Source organism: Pleurodeles waltl, chromosome 3_1, assembly GCF_031143425.1.
Source record: "Pleurodeles waltl isolate 20211129_DDA chromosome 3_1, aPleWal1.hap1.20221129, whole genome shotgun sequence".
NCBI lineage: Eukaryota > Metazoa > Chordata > Amphibia > Caudata > Salamandridae > Pleurodeles > Pleurodeles waltl.
The window spans coordinates 1,220,396,952-1,220,421,439 of NC_090440.1; the positions used below are offsets into that span (position 1 = coordinate 1,220,396,952).

A 24,488-nucleotide genomic window follows, 5' to 3' on the forward strand; every position below is an offset into this window, starting at 1 on the left:
AGTCAGGTTTCCTTATATACAGTTTTTTAAGCTTCAGGCAAACATTCTTGACATTTTGGTTGGTCATTCACATGTTTTCACTACAAAGGAAAAAACAGTGTCATGATGAAACCTCATATTTCATGTCATCCAACCCATAATAAATTACCCGGCAAGGCCTAGTATTTTACATCAGATAAGTGTGGACCCCCAATAAAAACGGGCACCTCCCCCTCGTAAAGTAAGAAGAAGAAAAGAGCAGGTGCAGGTGTGAGCAAGATTAGGCAGGGTGTGTGAGCGATAATAAGGGTTTTATGGCATGGTGTGCCTTGATGCTATCTGATTCGGCCACTGGGAGAGGGACTGACCAAACAGGTTTGGCCTGAGGCAATGGTTCCAGCTTGCCCAGGTCAGAGAAAAGTCAATCAAGGTGTACGTGTCCTTGGAATCAAATCTGACTGTATTATAAGCCTATGTGAGGGCAACTTTTAAAAATGGCTGCCGTGTATAAAATGGGAGCCACGAGTGCAGGACGAAAATGGCGATTTCGAGGTGAAAACGCTGCTGGAATTGAGCGAAAATGCTCATGCTTAGGGTACTAGTCATTATCGGTCTTTTGATACTAAAATCGTACTGCTGTGGCAAAGTAAATTACATGGGTCCAGAATTTTTAGAACCACAATGCCAGAGCGACCAAGCTGATCTAGAAGCCTTTTTTGTTCCTGGAGCCCAGGCCAGATCGAGGAAGTTTGAAGCTTCTGCCGAAATAGGAAGGAAAGATTGGGGTTCCCTGATATTTTCCAGGCCGAAAGAGAGAGTAGGTTTTGAAGAATTAGACTGTGGGGGGAGCCGAGAGGATTGGTCAAAATATCTGTAAATGAGGGAATTAAGAGAGGGGCATCTATTGAAAGTTCCAGGAGGGTGGGAAACCATACCTGGGAATGCCAGAACGGAGCTATGAGAATTAATGTTTCCTGTTGACGTATCACTTTAGCTATCAGTCTGGAGATCATGATGAACGGAGGGAAGGCATAGTTGAGGGAAGAAGACCAATCTTGAGAAAAAGCATCAAAGGCTAGCAGTAGAGGATCTGGGTGCCAGCTGAAGATTTGAGGGAGCTGTGTATTGAGACGAGAAGCAAAAAGATCTATGTAAAAAGGACCCCACTTGGGCTGTAGAGATTTGAATACTTCGGGATGGAGCTTCTAATCGCTGTAATCTCTGAAATGGCAAGAATGCCAGTCAGCTACAGAATTGAGACTGCCCGGAAGGTATTCCGCTTGCACTGAGATCTTGTTTTGAAGACAAAACTCCCAAAACCCTTTCGCCAATTCCGCTAAAGGCTTGGACTTTGTGCCGCCTAGGTGGTTGATGTAACAAACTGCAGAAATGTTGTCCATTCTGAGAAGAACCGAACAACAAACCCTGTCTCTAGCCAGGCTTTTGATTTCAAAGGAGCCGGCAAGCATCTCTAAACAGTTGATGTGCAATTGTGACTCCTCTAAAGACCATGTGCCTCCAGTCGAGATTGGACCACCACAGGCTCCCCAAACCAGCAGACTTGCACCTGATTCTAACACAGGATCTGGGGCTGATGCGAAGATAGTCCTGACGTTCTAGGCATCTAAATTGTCTATCCACCACTGGAGTTCCAAATGGGAATCTTGGTCTAAAACGATGGTATCGGAATAGGCAAGACCTCTTTGGAGATGATGAATTTTTAATCTCTGTAGAGCCCGATAATGTAGTGGCCCTGGAAAGATGGCTTGAATTGAAGAAGAAAGGAGGCCTACAATTCTTGCCAGGGATCTCAGGGAAAGGAGAGAACTGTGAAGGATCTGAAGGATTTCTGATTTGATAGATTTTATTTTGGCTGACGGAAGAAGGGTAGCAGAGACAGAATCTACTAAAAAACCGAGAAACTCGACTCTTTGTGCTGGATCTAGAAATGACTTCTCATAACTGATAACGAAACCTAGATCTGAAAGAAGGGAGCAAGTGAGGTGAACATGAGATAGTCATGCGGTTCTGGTTCATGATCAAAAAGTCGTCCAAGTCAATAATCAACCTGATTCCTCTGGCTCTGAGAAAAGCCACCACTGGTTTCATTAGCTTTGTAAAGCACCATGGGGCTGACGACAGACCGAAGGGTAGGGAAGTGGAAAGTTTGGTGAAGCCATTGAAATTGGAGACATTTCCACTAATCTGGGTGCATTGAAACTGAGAGGTACGCATCCAGCAGATAGAGACGTACCATCCAGTCGCCCTGGAGCAGAGAATCTCTGAGATGGAGGATAGTTTCCATCTTGAAATGGCGGTATACAACAAATTGATTGATCTGTTTTAAATTAATAACAGGACGCATTTTTTTGTTTTTCTTTTGGACCAGAAGGACTGAGCTGACGAAACCTGAGGGATCTAAGGAACAAGGTGTGATCGCTTGTTTGAGTAATAGCGATTGAATTTCTACTGAGATTAATTCTGTCATTTCAGCTGAAAACTGAGGAGGATTTAGGAATGATTCTTGAAAAGGTTCTGAATAGAGCTCGATAAGATAACCCTGAATGGTATTTAACACCCAAGGATTTGCTGTTAGATCTCAGCATTTTGGAAGGTACAGAGAAATACGGCCCCCCACAACAGGAGAACAAGATATTTGACTTACCGGATTGAGAAGAGTATCTGGTGCTGCGATTGCCTCTGTTTTTGAACCCCCTTTTTCTTTCGGGGTAAAATTGTGGCCTGTACTCCTGGTAACTGTTGTTGGCGTAGTATCCACGGGAACCTTGGTTGGAGTAGCCACGGCCGGCAAAGCGGTTCCTGCCTCTGCCGGCCCTGGAGAAAACCTGAGATGAGAACATTTTTCTCAAGGATTGCTGAGCTTTGTCAAAGGATGCAAAAGTAGCAACGTATTTGCTCAGCTCCTTTATAAATGAGTCGTCAAAAAGAAGACCCTCAGCCTTGGTACCTGATCTGAACCTGCATGGTTAACTAACTTTGGGTCCAGTTTCAGCAGGAGACCTTTCCTTTGTTCGTGAGTCATTGCCGCGTTGGCGTTACCGAGGAGATATAAAGCGCGCTGAGCCCACAGCGACAATTCCATAGGATCAATAGTGGCGTGCTCCAAATAGGCAGATTCAGCTATGTCGAATATCCGGGTCCAGGGACCGACAACGTCCAAGAGTTTATCTTGGCACTTAGACCAAGCTTTGTCCACACCCTTCCAAGGGTCTTTCCCAAATTTTGTAAAGAACGTCATTAGAGGCAAATCAATAGTGGGAATAACAGTAATTTTTTAGGGTAAAGCGGGACGTGGGCATTCAGACTTCAACTTTGCACGTACTTGCTTCTCTAAGTGGGTACGTAGCCTAGAGGTAATGTAATCCGCCACACGATCAGCAGGCAACCACTCAGTAGAGTGTGGGTGCTGAATATTGTTGGGGTCGAACATTGGGATCCCTTCCTCATCCATTATTTTGCATGATCCAAGGAGGTCTTGGCTCTCATGTCCAGATTTCTTGGGAGCAGGAGGGGAGAAAACATCTCCGTTGTCCTTATCGGAATTATCCGAATCCGACCGACCATGCAATTCATCATCTGTGTCAAGAATTTTAGTAATAATAATTGGGGAGGACACATGCTTAGATTTCTTCAGACATTTTTTAGAAGGTCTGGATAAGTTTAACCCCTCCTTTGAAAGAGACCTTTGAGGAACCACGTCATCTGTCCTGTGTGAGGAAACCTCACTTCCCAACAGCATCATTTTAAAAACTTTTGAGGTACTAGGATGCTTTCTGCTATCCCCCCGCAGAGTGGGCCACCATGTTTTTAGAAACCAACTTGACCACAGAATTCTCTAAGTTTTTAGATAATTTGTCCCAAGAAGCTGAGACAGCTTGCTCCACTGAAAAATTAATAAAATGATTTAAATTGGCTTTAAGGATTTCTTCCTCCTCCCCCTGGACAAGCTGAGAAAAAGGGGTCCGTGTTAGAAAAAAATGCAGTTTTAATAATAAAACAAAAAACAGGAATGAAGGGGTTAACTTTCCTCACAGGAAAGCTAGGCCCCGTCTAGGGGCGTGTACGCTCTGAAATTGGAGAAAAGCTGAGGCTCGTAGGCTGAAAGAGCACACTCGGCTGCCTGAGGGCAAAGATTGAGGCTGGACGCGTTACCATTGATTGGAAAAAAGCACCCTGACAGCGGTAAGCCGGGCCGATGTTCAGATGTTTCCCCTCAGCTGACGGTGAAAATGGCCACCGCACACTGAGGGAAAAACGTAGAAAAACGTCTACATACAAGGAGTGGGAAGCGTGCGACACGAGAGCAAGGTTGTTCATGCGGCTACAAGCCGACTTCAGAAAATATACACGCGCAAGCAAAGTGCGTATTAGTAATGAAAATATAACATGCAGAACACATAAACCACGTTAAGTAGCAGAAACAGATAATACTCATCTTGACTGCGAGCAGCTAGAAAGGAGGGCTGTTCTCAGTCAAGATACATATTATTGGGTCAGCTCGATGGCCATTGGTGTATTTCATGGACTACTAATCGTTTCCCATTGGCTACTGTTTGCCTTATGGGTTTTGTAGTTTGACTGCAGCTGCGGTTTAAAAATAAAGAAAAGAGAAAGCATAATAGAAGCCTCCAGTCTTATTGTGAAGTTTGTGGTAGCAATGCTTGGTTTAGTAGATAGCAGCTTGGGTTAGCATTGCGTTTTACCAGGGTTCAAACCTCACCTGGAGAAAAATAGTTTTTTGAAGTTGTTTTATATATTTTTTTTATGTTAGCCAAATGAAAGAGGTCCTATTGTAAATCACCCCCTGGCATTGTCTGTACGATTTGTGGCCTATTTAGTCATGGCAGTGCATGCTAGAAATTTGTGACATGCTGAGGCATGTAGAAGGGGAGCAAAAGGTTTGCAGTGAAAGAAATCCCTTAATCTGTGAAATGAGATAGAGGAAGCTTGTATAGTAAAAATAAATGCATGGGGCCAGTACCAGGGTGAAAGAGAGTAAGGTTTATTTGTTTCTGAAGTGTGAAAAGCAGCTGTGAATTTGTGGCATGTAACCTAAAAAATCGCCATGGACATAAGAGGAGGACGTCCTCACTCTCTCTCTGATTACAAGGCCTTTTGCCAGCCAAAGTTGTTGTGACAGTGCTTTGTTTAGTGGATAACAGCTTAGATTAGTATTGCTTAGACCAGGGTTCAAACCTCATCTGGAGAAAAATCGTTTAAGAAGTTGTTGTTCTATTTTATTTTTTTAATGTTAGCCAAATGAAAAAGGTCACATTGTAAATCACCCCCTGACACTGTCTGGGTGATTTGTGGCCTATTTAGTCATGGCAGTGCATGCTAGAAATTTGTGACATGCTGTGGCATGTAGAAGGGGGAGCAAAAGCTTTGCAGTGAAAGAAATCCCTTAATCTGTGAAATGAGAGATAGAGGAAGCTTGTATAGTAAACATAAATGCATTGGGCCAGTACCAGGGTGAAAGAGAGTAAGGTTTATTTGTTTCTGAAGTGTGAAAAGCAACTGTGAATTTTATTACAAGACAGGAGGCTCATATTATGCTTTCTTTTCATGCTTTATTTAAACAGCAGCCAAGAACTACAAATCCCAGAATCCCTGGGAAAAAACTACAAAATGCATCACAATGGGGCCCCATAATAACTATCTTGACTGAGAGCACCAAGCCCTCTTTTCTTGCTGCTCGCAGTCAAGATAAGTACCCTGCTTGCCTATTATTAATTTCTATTGAAAAGTACTTTTATCAATTTATATGTGTATATAATGGTTTTTCGTGTATATTCTAGGTGGGCACTGTTGTTATCCTTTTACGTAATGTCTTCATTTATGGGCGCTCAAGCCTCCTTTCTTACTTTGGGCTAGCAGTCCGAACGTTTCATTCAGCGTTCTGACAGCCGTGCCTGAGGCATTTTTTCCTTCACGCTCTTCTAATTACAGCTTAATTCCTCTCTTCATGCTTCATTGCTTCCTTCACCAAATTCTACACACTCAGCTTGATTCCGGTGTGTTTAGAAGAGAAGAGTCTGCTCACAGCGTGTTCCTTCACTGCACTTCAAGTGCAATTACCCTTCCCTTCGCCCCAAGGGTTTTTCTTGTTTACCTTTGCAGACACGCCCTCCACAACAGCCTTTCCAAGGCAGTCACTTCCCCAGACAGCATTTTAACCCTCTCCTCTCTGTTTTCCTCACATCCAACAGGTTTTAACCTGTTTTTCCAATTTTAAACTCGTTTTTTTCCCCAGTTTTTCTCCCCATTATGTCAGAGGATGACCAGACCCAATCCATTAAGGATAATTTGAAATCCTTTATTAAGGATTCTGTCCAGCATGCGGTTTCCGTGTCTATGTTGGACATTTCAAAAAATTTAGAAGCCTCCATTTCTAAAATGCTTCACGCTCGTAAGGTTAATCCTCCTTTGAGAGGTAAGAAACGTGTGTTTCAGTCACATGAGCTTTCAGAAGGCGTTTCTAATAAATTTGGGCCTCCAACAAGAGAGGCAAATTATTCGGGGCTCCCTTCCTCCCCTCTCAATATCCTCCATTTCCGGGATATGGACAGTGATGGGGACGATGTCTCACAAGACACTCTAAAGGATGACTTTTACGATGGGTCTCCGGAGAAAAGGCATAACATTTCTACTCATGATAATTCCCCTCACTTAGTGCCCGAAGATCTGGTTGATCCTGATGGCGACCCCATGTTTGACCCTACTTCCATCCATCATCCTAATTCCTCAGAGTGGTTCCCCTCCGACCATGTTTCCGATTATGTTTCCTTCTATCTCCGTCAACCTCTTGACAAGTCATCCAGAAACAAATTAAAATCTGAATGTCCTAGACCCTCCCTGCCTTGTAAAGTCAGACACCCCCTCCATTGACCCTAATATGTTACTCTTCTTCACTAAATTTTGCAAGGACCCCAAAAAAGGAGTTGACCGAGCCTGGTTAAATTGTCAGGACAGACTTTTGGACCTGGTGGGTCCTCTCACCAGGATTTTTGACCTTGCTGAGGAAGCAAAAATAGAAGGCTCTCAGGTAGATCCGGATATCCTTTCCAATTGGGCCCAAAGGGCGATTTGTATGCTGGGCAATGCCAACTCTTACATTTCCCAAGAACGTCGCAAGAGCCTTCTCCTCAGGATTGATCCTAAGCTCAGCTCTCTTGCCTCCAAAGAGGAAGGTCTTAATGCTGATGGCCTTCTCTTTGGAGACTCCTTTATAAAGGAAATGAGCAAATACATCTCGACCTTCAATTCTTTGGACAAAGCCCATTACTCTATGAAGAGAATCTTTTCCAATCGGGTTTTTGGAAGGGCCGGTAAAGGAAGGAGTTGTTTTGCCGGCCGCTTCTCAGCAAGAGGACAATCCCTCAACAGAGGCTCCTACTCCCAATCCCTCAACAGAGGCTCCTACTCCCAATCCAACCAACTCGATGTCTATTAATGGTACAAACCCCAATTCTATCCCCGCAGGTTCCGCGGTGGCCGCAACAGTGGTTACAGATCTAAAGGAGAACAACTCGCAGGTAAGAACTTTCAGTTCTGGCCTTCCTCCAGTAGGAGGCAGGCTAGCTTTGTGTTTAGATGTTTGGTTGTCAATAACTTCTGACCCTTGGGTAATTCAAACCGTACAAGGTTATTGTATAGACCTTTATCAAATCCCTTGTCAGCCCTTTCTTCCTCGTCCTCTCCTTTTTTCTCACAATCAGTCTCGCCTCATTCAGGACGAGATACAAGCTCTTCTGCCGAAACAAGCTATAGACAAAGTGGTTTTCAACCCTTCCGGTTTTCTCAGCAATATCTTTTTGGTACAGAAAAAGAACAAAAAACATTACCCTGTCATAAACTTGAGTTCAACAATTTCGTAGTTTACCACCATTTCAAGATGGAAACCATTCTCCACCTAAGGGCTCTCTTCCTTCACAACTGGTTAGTTCGTATAGATCTTCAAGACGCTTATCTTTCAGTGCCAGTCCATCCCTCCTTCAGGAAATGTCTTCAATTCCAGTGGGGGAATACGTTCTTTCAATTCAAAACTCTTCCCTTCGATCTTTCCTCTGCCCCTTGGTGTTTCACCAAGATTCTCAAACCTGTGGTAGCCTTCCTCAGGGCTCAAGGGATAAGACTTATCGTCTATCTCGACGATTTACTTATGGCTCAGGACAAGTATTCCCTTGCATCTCAGCTAAATCTTTGTCAACACCTTCTCCTTCGATTGGGCTTCCTTATAAATCTTCAAATGTCCGCTCTGATCCCTTCACAATCTCTCGAATTTCTGGGGTTTCTAGTCAGCACTACAGAGTCGACTCTCCAGCTTCCTCAATACAAAGTCTCCTTAATAAAGGAGGTTTGTCAAGCCTCGTCTCTCCCTTGTTCTTCCCTCAGAGCATTGGCTCGTCTTGTAGGCCTTCTTTCTTCTTCGATCCACGCCATTTTCCCAGGACCTCTTCATTACAGAGCCCTCCAAAGGCTCAAGATCCGTCATCTTCAACGAGGTATGTCATATTCAGATCAGATTGCCCTAGATGCAGAGTCCAGGGAAGAACTCATATGGTGGATGAGTCATTTAGACGCCCGGAAGGGGAGAACAATTTTCTCTGCCGCCCCAGATCTTGTCTTATAGTCAGATGCAAGTCTAACAGGTTGGGGCACAAGATGTGGTCCACACTCGACTGGGGGTCCATGGTCCGTTCAGGAGTCGTCAATGCACATAAACTGTTTAGAGATGCTTGCAGGTTCCTTTGCCATGCAGTCCTTTACAAAAGACAGGGTAAAATGCTCCATTCTTCTCAGGATGGACAACCTATCTGCCGTAACATACATCAATCGTCTGGACGGAACAAGATCGAAACCATTGGCTCTCTTGGCCAAGAGTCTCTGGGAGTTTTGTCTGCACAAAAACATTTCAGTCAGGGCGGATTACCTCCCGGGCAATCTGGATGTAGTGGCCGATTGGTTCTCAAGACAATCCCAGGATTACAGCAATTGGCGGCTTCATCCTTCCATATTCAATCTTCTTTCTTCTATCTTCGGTTCAATGACCATTGACCTCTTTGCCTCAAGGCTCAATTCCCAACTTCCGAACTTCTTCAGTTGGAGACCAGATCCTTTGGCCTTGGCTACCAACGCTTTTCTTCAAGTGTGGCCTCCTTCCCTTCTATATGCCTTTCCCCCCTTCCTATTTATTGCTCGGGTCCTAGCTCATGTTCGCCGACAATGTTCTTCTCTAGTCCTAGTCACCCTGTTCTGGGAATCTCAACCTTGGTATCCAACCCTCTTAGAACTCTCGTTGGATCTTCCAGTCCTGATCTTGTACCGGAAGCTTGTATAGTAAACATACATGCATGGGGCTAGTACCATGGTGAAAGAGAGAAAGGGTTATTTGTTTCTGAAGTGTGAAAAGCAACTGTGAATTTGTGGCATGTAACCTAAAAAATCGCCATGGACATAAGAGGAGGACTTCCTCACTCTGTCTCTGATTACAAGGCCTTTTGCCAGCCACACTTATTGTGACAGTGCTTGGGTTAGTGGATAGCACATTGTGTTAGTATGGTTTTTGACCAGGGTTCAAACCTTAGCTGGAGAAAAATCATTTTTTTTTTTTTTTTTTTTTTTTTAAATGTTAGCCAAATGAAAGAGGTCCCATTGTAAATCACCCCCTGGCACTGTCTGGACAATTTGTGGCCTATTTAGTAATGGCAGTGCATGCTAGAAATTTGTGACATGCTGTGGCATGTAGAAGGGGGAACAAGTTTTGCAGTGAAAGAAATCCCTTAATCTGTGGAATGAGAGATAGAGGCAGCTTGTATAGTAAAAATAAATGCTTGGGGCTAGTACCAGGGTGAAAGAGAGTAAGAGTTATTTGTTTCTGAAGTGTAAAAAGCACTTTTGTTTATTTCTTTTCCTTTTTTTTCTTTATTTAGTTTACCTGACAGAAAAAGAGCCCTTTGGAAATCGCACACTAACACTATCTGCAATTATTCACAAAAGAGCATGTCAGAAAACTATGACATGCTGTGGCATATGTCACAAGAGTTGTGGCATATGCCTCGCATGGCAGACTTGGGCTCCAACCCCTTCTCTGCTATAGGGACCACTCGCTAACGAACAGTCAGGTTATCCCGAAATGAATCTTACTGCAATATGGATCCACATTCATCATTGTTGGATTCATGTTCAAGCGTCACTTTGAATGTATAAAATACTATTAAATAAAGTTGACTGTAGAGATAACTGTAGGAGGCTGGCCTAGTTTGTAGTGGGTACCTTGGGTTCTTACACCAGGTCCAGTTATCCCTTTTTAGTGAATGTAGTAGTGTTCTAGCAGCTTAGGCTGATAGAGGTAGCTATAGTAGAGCAGCTTAGGTGAACTAGGAGGCATGCAAAGCACCTGCAATACCACTTATAGATACACATTACTTATACACAAGTAAAGACAATACTCAGTGTTACTAAAAATAAAGGTAGTTTATTTGGGTGACACAGTAACAAAGATATCTTGGAGGCAATACTCCTTCTGGTGGTAAGTATTATACACAATATATACTAGACACCAAAATAAGGTAAGTAATTATAATTAGGCATAGGATAGTGCAAACAATAGGAAAGGCTATAAAATGCAATGAGAGAAAATAGGTCTAGGGGCAACACAAACCATATATTAAGAAAGTGGAATCCGAATCATGAATTCCCCCCTAGACAAGTGTAGTGTGTGCAGAATCTCTGGGAGAGTAAGAATACAGTAAATGTAAGTAAATTACCCCACCAAAGAGCCCAGAAAAGCAAGATTAAAGTACTGCACGTTTCCTTAGGACACACTAAACCTCGTGATTGGAATTATTGCAAGAATCAACTAAGTCTGCAAGCAACAAACAGTGGATTCCTGCACCTGAAGACCTACAAAAGAAGGGGACCAAGTCCAGAAGTTGAAAAAAGTTCCAGGAAGGACGGGAGCCCCTGCCAACCCAGAATAGGGTGCAAAAGAAGAGTCTCCGGGTGGATGAAGACTGCAGAAATGCACCCTAGTAAGATGCCAGCGGGTTCCTGCATGATGCATAGGATGTCCCACGTCGTGAAGTTGGATGCAGGTGAGTTTTGGCACTGGATTCCTCCAACAAGCCTTGGTTCCGGCAAAGTCGCGTTTTGCATCTACTAGGCACTATCTGGACCCAGGAAGGACCTAGGGGCCTCAACTCTGTATGAGAAAGAAGAGGGTGCTCTCAGCACTTCAGAGGGCCCTCAGAGCACCAGGTAGCGCCCACAGGAGTCCCAAGACACAGGGACAAAGGAGCTGCAAAATACAGTTGATGCAGCTCTACAAAGGAAAGTCCCACGCCGCCGGAGATCAACTCAGCGAGTTGAGCGTCACAGGATAGAGTGCTGGGGACCTGGGCCAGGCTGTGCACAAAGGAATTTTGCCAAAAAAGCACAGAGTACTCAGGAGGTGAAGAAGGCGCGGTGCACAGGGGTACTGTCGTTCTGGGGGAAGGCCAGGTCTTACCTCCTCCAAATTGCAACAGCAGGACCTCAGAACAGTCTGTGTCGATGGGGTCCACCATCTGTGTTCCAGGGAGCACGCTCGTCGCTTTGGGAGGAGTCCAAGAGAATCGCTTGTCGACTTAGAATGTGCTTGCATGAGCAGGGGAGTGACTCTGTCACCCCACAGAAGATTTCTTTGGTCCTTCTGGTACAGGGTGAAGACAGGGAGTCCTCAGAGCATGCACACCACGGAAACTGTTGCAGTTAATGGCTGGAGCTGAAGTTGCAGAAGAGAAGTATCCCTTGTGGATACTTTGTTGCTGTTATAGCGGTTCTTGGAGCAGGCTGCGGTTGATCCGAGGTCAGAGGATGAAGTAGTAGTTGCTGAGAATTCCTGCTAGAAACTTGCAAGTAGAATCTGAAGAGAAGCCACAGGAGAGGCCCTAAATTGCCCTGAGAGGGGGCTACCTTATCAGGTAAGGACCTATCAGGAGGGGTCTATGACATCATCTGCTGGCACTGGCCACTCAGAGCCCTCCAGAGTGCCCCCACACCTTGCAAAGCAAGGTGGCTGAAGTCTAGAACACACTGGAGGAGCTCTGGGCACTACCACTAGGGTGGTGATGGATAGGGGAGTGGTCACTCCCCTTTCCTTTGTCCAGTTTTGTGCCATAGTAGGGGACAAGGGGTCTCTGAACCGGTGTAGACTGGCTTAAGCAAGGAGGGCACCATCTGTGCCTTTCAAAGCTTTTCCAGAGGCTGGGGGAGGCTACCTTTCCCCAGCCTGTAACACCTATTTCCAAAAGGAGAGGGTGTAACCCCCTGCTCTCAGAGGAAATGCTTCGTTCTGCCTTTCTAGTACCGAGCTGCTCAGACCCGAGGAGGGCAAAACCCTTTCAGTGAGGTGGCAGCAGCTGTAGCTGCAGTGCACGCCTCAGAGAGCTGGTTTGGCAGTCCTGGGGGTCCATAGTGGAGCCCCCAGGATGCATGGCATTGGCTCCCCAATACCAGATTTGGAATGGGGGGACAATTCCATGATCGTAGACACCTTACATGGCCATAGTCGGAGTTACCATTGTGAAGCTACATATAGGTATTGACCTATATGTACTGCATGTGTGTAATGGCGTTCCCTCACTCACAAAGTCCCGGGAAATGGCCCTAAACTATGTGGGGGCACCTTCACACTAAGTAACTTTGCACCTCATCTTCAGCAAGTGAAGGTAAGACATATAGATGACTTGTAAGTTACTTAAGTGCAGTGAAAATGGCTGTGAAATAATGTTTGCACTATTTCACACAGGCTTCAATGGCAGGCCTGTGGAAGGGTTTGTCTGAGCTCTGTATGGGTGGCAAAAGAAATGCTGCAGCCCATAAGGATCTCCTGGAACTCCAATGCCCTGGGTACCTAGGTACCATATACTAGGGACTTATAAGAGGGGTCCAGTATGCCAATTGAAATTGGTAAATTAAGTCACTAGCCTATAGCGACAAATTTAAAAGCAGAGAGAGCATAAGCACTGAGGTTCTAATTAGCAGAGCCTCAGTGACACAGTTAAGCACTAAACAGACACACTCATTAGGCCATAAACTATGAGCACTGGGGTCCTGACCAGCAGGATCCCAGTGAGACAGGTAAAAACATACTGACATACAGGTAGAATTGGGGGTAACATGCCAGGAAAGATGGTACTTTCCTACAGTAACTCATGATCTCTCCCCTTCCACCTGCTATGAACCAGTAAACAAACTCTATCTCAAACTGATGTTTTCCACTATCAGGTTAGGAAGAGTGTCCTCTGTTCCATAGCTGCTGCTCAGCAATTCAAAATTTCGATGCTAGGGGAATGGGTTAAGCTTGACCTAGGGTTCTGGAGTACCAGGGAACTGATCATATGAGAGTGCCTCATATAGGAGGAGGGAATGGCAATCTCACTTCTTAAGTAATGTCCTTCTTGCAGTAGCAAGATTCTGTCTTTGGACCAGTATCACCTATGCAACCTATGTCTTCTCTGGAACCATGATTTTTGTCACCAACTTTTTTTTAATGCAATACAGTACAGTGGTTATATAACCTTCAGCACCAGTATTTCGGGAAATCGCCTTACATAACTTTATCAGCGTGGCCCATTATTTACAAACCTATGTGCATCAATGCATGTAAAGTGTATTCACCCTAAAATTCCAAATCTAAAAATAATCCTGTGCAGATTATGTGAGGCATTCTTTTAATGATACAATTAGATAAAGTTTGCTTTTTATATTTACATAAAGTTGCTTTTATTCTCCTTAGGTGTTATCACTTTTTGTAATATTCAGTTGCCAATGCCTGCCTTATCTAAGGTAAATTAATATTAAATCCTAATTAGAGCACCGTAATAATAAACACTACACAGAAATCATACTTTATTGTCACAACACACTCGCCAAATAAAGTGATATGCATTAAGGGTATCACTACGATAATATTATCACACGCTAAGGTGGATACGTTATAAGATAGTAGAACCTATACTCATAATTCCCTTAAAATGATAGCCTTGAAAAAGCTCCAGGCATTCATAGCCAAGAAAGGGGGTGAAACACGTGTTGGCTAAACCTGAATATACCTGGTACATTCTGAATACATCTTCTGCACTATATCAATAAACCAGCATTGGGACTCACTGTGGAATAAGTCATGCAATCATCATGATAACTCCTAATGAGGCTAAACATGAACATATAAGATAGCATCTGAATACATCTTGGATACTATATTAATAAACCATCATTGGAGCACATTATGTGGAATAAGTCATGAAATTAACATTGTTTAAACACAAGGGATGTAATTCATGATAACATCTAGGGAAAATTAAAACAACTTTATAGAAAAAGGAAAAGGCGAACTTTGTCCAATTGTATCCTCAAAAGAATTCCTCACTTGATGTGCACAGGATTATTTTTAGGTTTGGAATTTTAGGGTAGATAGGCTCTACATGCATCTATGAAACTTTTAAATTTTAAGAGGGGCAGTTGGCCTCAACCTCAGAAGTGAACTACCCCCAGACTAAGGGTGTTACCTAACAGGTCAGGAGTGTCGAGCCATTCTTCTCGCTCAAACGTGCATGTTGCAATGGCAATATGAACTTCAATAATATGACCACAAAAAATCAAACTTGAGCCTTAGGAAAAACGTGGGTGCCATGTGTTTTGCAATAGCAATGTGCAGTTTGCCTGCACACTCTGTGGCGCAAATTGCTTGCAATGGTACAGAAAGTGCAATGCAGTGATTCCACCTTTGGTCTTGGACGTATGATGGGGGACTTGTCAAGGAGAGGAGGGGGTGAGGGTTGTGCTGGTATTGGGGGGCATGAGGTCTACCTTAGGAACACAATTCCTGTGGCCATGTGTGTGGTGTGCTTTTTTAGACTGGGGCAGTCACTGTCCGGCGTGCCTTTGAAAGCATAGAGCATGTCATCCCATGTGGACACAATGGGGCACTTCTGCAGTCCACAATCTTCCTCCTGGTGGAGCGTAGGGACTTCAGCCCTGCCACATTTAATGGTCGCCCCCTGCCAACTTGCTATCCTGGGGAATACGCTTGCCTTCCAGTGCACTGCAATCATTTGTTGTGCCATCAGCAACGCCTGATCAGTGAATAGTGTAGTGGCACTGACTGCTTTACGATGCTTGTACAGGCCAAGGAGGTTGCTGGCTATGCCATATTAGTCTGTTCAGCCTGTGACTCTGGCGAGGGTGCTGGTGACCTCTGTCCAGAGGGCACAAGTTGCAAGGCAGCTCCAGAGCATGTGTAGCATGACCGCCTACGGAGCGTAGCAGCGCAGGCAGTTGGGTGATGTACTTGAGTAGATTTTGTGTGGCTTAGCCAGGGTGAGGAATGTCCTGAGTAAAATGTTTTGTTGTGTGTATTGGAATCTGGTGTTATAGGAACTTTCTGTGGGTGCATTAGTATCCTGTCCCATTCCTTGTGAGTCAACTCTATGCTGATGTTACTTGTCCAAGCCCATAAAGGGGTGCTAGCGGGTCCTGGGTTTTGTGAGCAAGGGCCCAGGCAAGCCATGTGATCAACCAATGGCAGGTTCCCATTGTGTGCAGTGCCTGTCTCAGCGGCTGCAGGTTGGGCAGTTCTCCAGCGAGCTGTTTGTCCACCAGGAAGTGGCCTGCTGGGAGTTCTATGTGAACTACCAGTTGGTCAAAGGGGATGACGGCCCCATCATGGAACACATCTCCTAGGGTTCCCACCCCTGCTGATCTATTTGTGCCATTAAGGCCCAAATAGAGCATAAAGGGGCATTGTGGCATATCTGGCATGACCCAATAGTGCTCATGTGCCACTTGCAGGAGGTCACTAGCGGGCATGGGCTGACTACTTTGGGGAGAAATATCTCTTGCATGAGTTTCAATGCCTTCTCCTCAGGCTCTAGTCCTATCTCCACCAAATGCCTCCTGGCCAGGCAGTGGGTGGGCCACTGTAGCTGCACTGTCAGGTTGTAGTGCTCGAACACCAGGCCCTACCCCCCTCGGTCTACTAGGCCAGGGCCGCCTAGCGTCTCCTCTTATTCTAGAAGAGGCCACCCAATATGGCATTTAAGGCCACATTTACAAGACCCTTGGCACAAGGCTGCACAGCATGTGCCTTGCTGCACCACCCTGCACCACTGGGAAAGGGCAGAAATGTGCCATACCTACAAGATACATCACATTTCTGTCCTCTCCCCCTGCACTGGCGCACAAATTACTGCCATGTGTCAGTGCAGGCATCCTTGCACCATGGTGCAAGGATGCCTGCATTGCAGGGATGATTGTTTTGTGTAGGAAGTGACACCGTCTTGCACAAAAACAATCACGAGGTGTTTTCCTCTTTCAATGCAGAATGCAACACACACAGTTACAAACAGGGAGAAATAAAGAGAAATCCCCATTGCATCGTTCTTATGCAACCCCTGAGGTGGCTTAGGAATCTGATGCATTCCCAGACTTGTAAATCTTGCATGAGATTCCTTCAGGTTCCATGGGTGTTGCGTAGGAACACCCCAAGCAACACCCATGGAAAGATCCTTTCATGCAGTGATATGCATGAAAGGGGTCCATATTTACAAGGCCATGAAAAGCCACACAATGTGGCATTATGTGGCCTTGAATAATATGGGCTGGAATACTGCGCTACTGGAGCGTCAAAACAATGGCACTCTGGTGGCGCAGTGTGCTGCTAGGGGCTTGTATATGAGGTCCTTAGCGACTTAAATGTGCTGCAGGGGATGCTTACTGGTACATTGGTGAAATAATAATGGAGTCACAGAAGAATCACCATTTTGGAGAGGGACACTCGACTCTACATCAGGAGGGGAAGTGATCAGCAGAAGGTAATTTGGTGCTGAAGTGAGAAGATTATTTTATTTCTGGCGTGGGAGTGAGAAGATTACCCATGCGTGCTTTCCATCAAGGAGCTCTTGGGGTAATTGATACATGTCAATGTTCAAATATCAGAAAGTGCAAGGCTCCCAGTGGATGGCATGGTCATCCACCTCTGTGCTGTGAGGGGCCCATCTGGGTGAAACAGGAATAAGCAGGTCTTGGCTCAGTTGACTCCCAATCCTGAAGTGAATCTAAAGCTGTCCAGTACATGCGCTATTTCATCTATGCCTTCCCAGATATCTTTAACATGGACTAGGACTTCATCAATGTACAGGGAGATGGGCGAAGCGTGTCTGTGAGGGGTCATGGAGCTAGCCGGTATGAACCCATTTTTGTCTGTTTGCCCTAGTGTCTGCATATGCTCCAGTAATCGCATCGCTTAGGATCTTAGTCATTACCTAGCACAGACAGCGGTCTGTAGGAGGCAATCGGAAGGGGATCCCGTCCAGGCTTCGGGAGCAAGCCCAGGAGGGCTTCTCAGAGGGTCGGGGGCAGATGCATAGCAGTGAGGGCAGCTGTGTAGAGTTCTAGCACATTTGGGATTCTTGCTATTTGGTAAGCCTTATAGAACTCAATAGGCAAGTAATCTAAGCCCAGGGTTTTACACAGGGTTTTCCCTAAATACTACTCCCGTGTGACTTTCAGTTGTATTGTGTGGTGGCAGAGGATGCGATCCACGCATACGTGCAAATCATTTGGCGACAAGTAGCAGTAGTACTGACTAGAGATAGGGTATGCAGCTGTAGACTAAAGGCGGGTGTGTGACCGTTTGCGTGAGGTATGACAGTGCATGGTCTGGTGGAGTGTTATCTGTCCATTTGATGATCTAGAACACAGTTAGTCACCCCCTTTAATTCAGTGTAGAGGGACCATCTGGTCAGGAGTGACCACACATGGCCAGGAACTATTGCTGTGCCACCTTTGGCATGTAGACACTACCCAGTAGCACTGCCCTGCCATTCAGCTGCCCCTTCAGCAACACATGTCACTTCTCTGGTTCAGTCTTGACCACAATGCTCTTAAAGGGCTTGAATGGCTGAACCTATATGAGTGATCCACTGGCATAGCTCAGGTGGGTTGTGCTAAAACATTTGCCCCTTCACCATTTTTGGAGCCTCGCGTCTTTGCCATTGGCAATATGTTTTTACAAACAAAAAGCGATATGATTCCCTCTCCTCTTAGTATATTAGTGGACCGAGTGATGCCTGTTTGCCATGCTCATCTCACGGACATTCCAGGTTGGAAACAATAACTTAGCCATTCAGGGGTGACAGTCAAGCAGTTGGGGGAGTGGTGGCAAGGAGCTATTAGGACACTGAAAACAATGATGGGCATCCTGGGCATTGAAGAACAGGATTTTGTAGACATCAGTCATGCCTATCTCCAAACTAGGACAGACTACTACAAGGCAAGTGTACCAGCAACAACAAGCAGCCTTACAAGAGAGCCTGTAGTCTGCTTGACAGCCTCAATATGTTGGGGGAATCTTCTGTGATGCTCGAAAAGCAAAGAGCAGAGGGGTGCAAGGCAGATACACCTCTGCTGCCAGACACTGATCATCGTAATCCTCTCATTCCCCTCAAACACCCATCGACTTGGGGAAGACTGGAGTTATACCTTCCTCCCTGGGAGAAATTAATCTCAAATTTATTGTCCAATATCTCCCACTGGTTTTGCTTAGTGTTTCACACATCATCACAAACGTTTATTGGAAAACGTACAGGCACTTTTGTAAAAAGAGGCTAAAGAAATCAGGAGTTTACTTTCTTTTATTTCTCATCCACAAAAAGGACAAAACATAAAGACTAATTCTGGCCTTGAGTGCTGACCTACTACATGTTTTCCAATCACTTGAAAATGCTCAGTCCGCAATATATCATCCTTTGCCTTACTGTGGCAAACCCCATGAAAAAACACCGAACCTGAATGATGGATTCTTCCACATCCAGATTCATCAGGCATATTGACAGTACCTGAGGTTTGTGGTAAATGGAATTCATTCACAATTCAAAATACTGCCATTTGGACTAACATCTCCAAAAGTGTTTGCCAAATATCTGGTACTGATGACAGATATTTGTGACATTCATCTGTTACCATACTTGAATGCTTGGGTGGTAAAGGGGATGAATCAGATACATCGCCTGCCCCACACAAAAAGTTATTCAGCTTCTACACCTTAGGTTTAACAATAAGTGCAAAAAAGTCACACTTAAGTCTTCAAAAACTTCCCAGGGACAACACTTAATGTTGTTCCAGGGAGAACTTATCCCAACATTGAGCGAGTAATGACATTTCAAAGGCTCCGTCTCATTTGCTAGCTGTCATGTCCTCTGACAATGAGAGTGATAGGCTTGTGAGATCTTTTTTTGCCCTGTTCTCAAACCAAAGATTTGATATCGGTCTCTTGCAGGAAGATCTAGCCATCCAGTAGTCACAAGCGACTGTAAAACCGGAGAATCTAGTGTTAGCAAACAGAATGATAAACACAAATTGCAACGGTGGGGCAAACATCATTATTACTGGGTAGCTGGTTCCTCAACCTGTAGCCTCATGTCACAATATTCTACACAATTATTTCAGTGTTAGAGGATCCCACAGTTGACCAGTCTGCTGCTCACAAAAATGCAAAATGCCAAAGCTTTGCCTCCAGGTACCAACATCCGCGGATCCCAGGGCAATGCTCTATGGATAAGGTGTCAGGGATATTTGCTTACATTTTTTTCCCTAACTACGAATGATTATGTAGTACGGAAATTGAAACAAGCTAGGTCGATTAGGAAAACTAACCCTCTCTTTTGCACAACCTGATATAGGCAAGCCCATTAGAAAAGCAGGGTTGTAAAGATGTATTAGATGCGTTTAGCTTTGTTACTAAAAAGCAGAATTGAAACTGCATAAAATACCAAGAGCTCATTCAAAAAAAGGTGCAACAGTGGTATGCTTTGTTTAGATCCCAAAACAATCATTATTAAGGCTGCTATGCAACTAGGCGTTACTGTGTGGGCATTCATACCCGACAAGAAGTGCAAGTACTTAAAACATTATTTCAAAGTCTTCTGCCTCTACTTGCAAGCCACCGCATTAGGGATTTGGGTTCCTCTCTTCAGTCTGCGCACAGCATGAGATCTTTAACTACACGTGCTGCAAATGGAAATGTTTGTTTTCTTTTAACAGTTGTTTTGCAGCCTATAGTGCTGTGGATTCACGTGCCCTACTCACCTCCCCGGTGTTGAGCACAAGGGAATATGTAGAAGAATCATTTATTTTTCTACTTAATGTGTTACTTGAATGCTAAGCAGTTCAGACGTTCTAATTAATTGCCATTTTCCAAACATAAACTTGCCTTTGAACGGGAACATCTCAATCTGAGATGGAGCCTGTGTTCTGGTTCTTTCTGAGTTACCAGGGAGGTCAAAAGTCACCTCGAAACAAACTCCTTGGAAGAAAACAACCTGCAACAACACTGAATGGCAGGTGTGTGCACAACATTTGAATCTAAAGCAGTACACACTGCAAAGCGACTGATACTAGTAAGTCACATTTTCCATATGTCCTGTTTTAACGAAGTTCCCTTGGGCCAAAGACAAAGTATGTGCAATCTCCCATTGTGGCAATGCCTGCAAAATTGAATTTACCTTTGTTTGCGCCCACTTTTTAGTTTGAAGCCTACCAGACAGTGCAGCTTTCTGGTTTGCTGTTGACATTATGCAGACATTCTGAAAGCTTATCTGGGAATACATTCCATCTATTACTGACCAATGGCTTTGTGACTGATAACTCAAATGTGCTTGCTTCCATTTGCTGTCTTTATTTGTTTTATCCTGTCCAGTTTCAGTTTGTCCATCTGGTAGAGCATCACTTGTTTACTGCACCCTTCTGAGTGTTCGACTTCTGTAAAGAGGCCTTTACATCTTGTTCTTATAGTTCCTCATTTGCTTCTATCTGCCAGGGAACCTGGTGTTTATTTTTCTTTCTTTGACTTCAAAGTGAGAGAATTTATGTCACAACTGTGCTGTGAAATGGAAAGGCTTTATTCTAGAATACAACAAAAATGAGCAGTACCGATATTTTAGAATATATCAGAATTATGAAAGTATAAATTATCTTTATTTTTTGTATTTCTGGTGTGGGATGGGAACAAATATTTTATTACGATCAAAACACACCAGTACACTTGGAGATGACTTTTCCACATATCATTTGTACACTGTAAAACTGCATATCTGTCTAAATGTCATTTCAATTGAATATACATTGTCTGTAACGGCAGTGTGCTGCCACACAATGTATACTCTAGACCACGCCACTCTACGATGCTCCACTCTGCGACTCTACTCCACTCTGTGCCCTTCCACTCTACTCCATGCCACTTCACTCTACAACATGCCACTCCACTCTGACACATGCCACTCATTCTCTGGCACTCCACGTCATTCCACTGTACTACATGCCACTCCTCTCACCTCCACTCTGACACTTTACGGCACTCCACTCTACACCATTGTACTTCCCTCCACTCTATGCCCCTCCACACCACTTACCTCACTCCACTCCAGTCTACCACAATCTACCCCACTGTACCCCTGTCTACCCCACCCTACTCCATGCCAGTCCAATCTACCTCACTCCACTTCACTACAATCTACACCACTCTACTCCACTCAAATGTACCCCATTCCAAACCACCTCACTCCACTCTCCCCTATTCCACTAGAATCTACCCAAATCTAGCACACTCCACTCCTATCTAGCCCACTCAACTGTACTCCAATTTCCCCCATTCCACTCTACTCCTTTTATCTCGAGTCTACCCCTCTCCACTCTACACTACTCAAATCCAGTCTCCCATAATCTACCCCACTCCATTCTACCCCATTCTAAACCTCTCCACCCCAACCTAGACTACCCCACTCCAATCTACTCCATTCCACCCCACTCCAATCTGCCCCATTCCACCCCACTCCAATCTGCCCCACCCTATCCACTCCATTCCAGTTTGCCTTCACTCCACTTTACTGTATCATACTACACTTTACTGTATCCCACTCCACTCCAGTTTAACCTACTCGACTCTGTCAGACTGCCCTCTACTTCAACCTATTCCACTACTATCTACCACAATCTACCTCACTCCATTCTACCCCACCCCACTCCACCACAGTCTACCACAAGTCAATCCCCCAATCTACACCAATCCACTATATCCCATCTACCCCACTACACCTTACGCCACTCTACCCCACACCACTATACCCCTCTTCACACCACTTTACCACACTCCACACAAATCTACCCAGTACAATCCAGTCTAAGCCACTCCTCCCCAATTTACCACAGCCTACCCCACTCCACTCTATTCCACTCTGCGCCAGTCTACTCCAATCTACCTATTCCACCCCACTCTACTCCAATCTACCCCACTACTTTCTACTCCAGTCTACCCCTCTTCACCCCACTCCAATTTATCCCGCTCCACTCTCCCCACTCCACCCCATTCCCCCCACTTCCCCATTCCAGTCTGCCTCATTCCAACTGACCCCACTCCACTGAACTCCAACCTACCCCTTGCAACTCCAATCTACCCTTTGCAACTCCAATCCACCCCACTCTACTCAATTGCAATCCACCCCACTACAATTCACCACTCAATCCACCCCACTCCCCCACTCAACCCTGCCCCTCTCCAATCTACCACACTCCACCCCACTTCAGGCTACCCACTCTACTCCACTACAATGTGCCACAATATTAGCAACTCTACCCAATCTTCTTTACCCCAATCTATCCCACTCCACTCTACTCTAATCTACCCTACTTTATCCCAGTCTACCCCACTCCAGTCTACTCCACTCCACCCCAGGCCACTAACTTTTAGCCATCTTAAACAACAGACACACTGGTGTACAACATGGTTAAAATAAATTATGAAAGCCAATAGCTTTTGCATAGGCAATACCTATTGGTTTGCCAATGCTTGTTTCTCTTTCTCCTCTCTTTATGTTTACCATTATTATATTTCTAATAAAAGCTTTGTTTAAAAAAAACTCACTGCCTGCTCTGGAGTCAACAGTGTTGTGGGACCGAGGCCCGCTAGCTATTACAAGATCAAGTAGGCAAACCTTGATATTCACTCCACCCCTTGGGGCAGGCAGTTAATCTCCTCAAACATACAATCTCAGTTCTGTGAAGTACACGAAGTGCATTTGAGCAGTGTGCTAAAAGCTCATAAATTTGTCTGTATTTCTGTGTGTAGCTCACGCCTTTAGCTTTCTCTTTTTTTTTTTTTCTTTTCTAATGGTGTAATTGAAATTTAGTATTGTGCAGTTGCTCAAGTGCTTAAATATGGAAATGGCATGTCTTGTTCACATAAGCATTTAGGCAGGTCTTTGCTCAAAATGTTCATCACAATTAAGAACCTACCAGACTGTCTTGGAAACCTGTTATGTCCTGACAGAGAATAGTTTTGCCTCATAGGATTCAGTTGCCTGTACCATTGGTTAGACCTAGTCCGTGGACACGATCAGTGATTTCATTACAGCCTTACAGCCTTATGCAGTACCGGGCTATACTGGCCATTAAAGGCCCACTCCAGAATAAAGGACTGAGCCGAAAGCGAGGGCCTTTAACAAGGGAGCAGGACTTTAATGCCAGTATAGCCCAGCTACAGAGAGCTATAAGGCCATAAGAACATTCTGCCACTAGAGGGCAGAATGTTTCTAATAAAGAAAACAAAGGCCTAGAAGAGCCCGAGGGGATTGAAATCTCCTATGGCTCTGTGAGGCCTTTGTTCACAGAAACAGCTGTGAACAAAAATATTGGAATGCTGGAGCTCCGGGCTTCTACCGGCCATTAGAAGCGTGGAGCACTCAATTGTTTTCATTGGAGCTCCCAACATTCTAATGTTCTAATTCATGATAGTTCACACTGCAGTTGTTTACAAGCACAATGTTACTAAAATGAATAAAAATGTATAATTACATTTTGTTTAATTTTGTTTCTTTCTTTGTTACAGGAGAGGAGTAATCATGGGCTTCTGGAATTCCCACACTTCTGTTGGAAATATTTTGGGATCCTTGATCGCAGGGGCCTTTGTTTCTACATCTTGGGGCTTGTCATTCATTGTTCCTGGAATTACCATTGCTGCCTTGGGGGTGATCTGCTTCCTTTTCCTCATTGAGTGTAAGTATACATTATGGGTTGGGTTTCTTATTAAAGGGAAGTATGAGTGTTTACTGATATGGGCATTGCATATTTGTTGAGACCCTGGAGACGACTTTTTAAAAATAGGCATTACCTGTTCATCTTATTAATGAAGTTCAAATGGTGGTACTGCTGTTGCTTATATATATATATATATAACCTACCTTGCCTTATATATATATATATAGTAAAAAAGGAGCAGTCAATTGGAACTGAAATGTATGTAATATACACCACAAACTGGAGTGTCCCCTCGAACTTGAACAGTTAAGTTTCATTGTCATTTGATACAGAGGAGTTACCATTGATTGACACCCAGGGCCTTATTTATACTTTTTGGTGCAAAACTGCACTAACGCAGTTTTGCACCAAAACCT

The 24,488-nt window shown here is 44.5% G+C and overlaps 1 protein-coding gene across 2 annotated transcripts in view; it reads left to right on the forward strand.

Moving 5' to 3' along the window:
* The window catches only part of SLC37A2 (solute carrier family 37 member 2), a 1,507,897-nt gene that overhangs the window by 767,171 nt on the left and 716,238 nt on the right, over positions 1-24,488 (forward strand). For both annotated transcript variants that reach the window (XM_069224551.1, XM_069224550.1), the window contains exon 7: positions 23,924-24,090. In XM_069224551.1, coding sequence (XP_069080652.1) covers positions 23,924-24,090 — 167 coding nt within the window. The remainder of the gene's footprint in view (positions 1-23,923; positions 24,091-24,488) is intronic.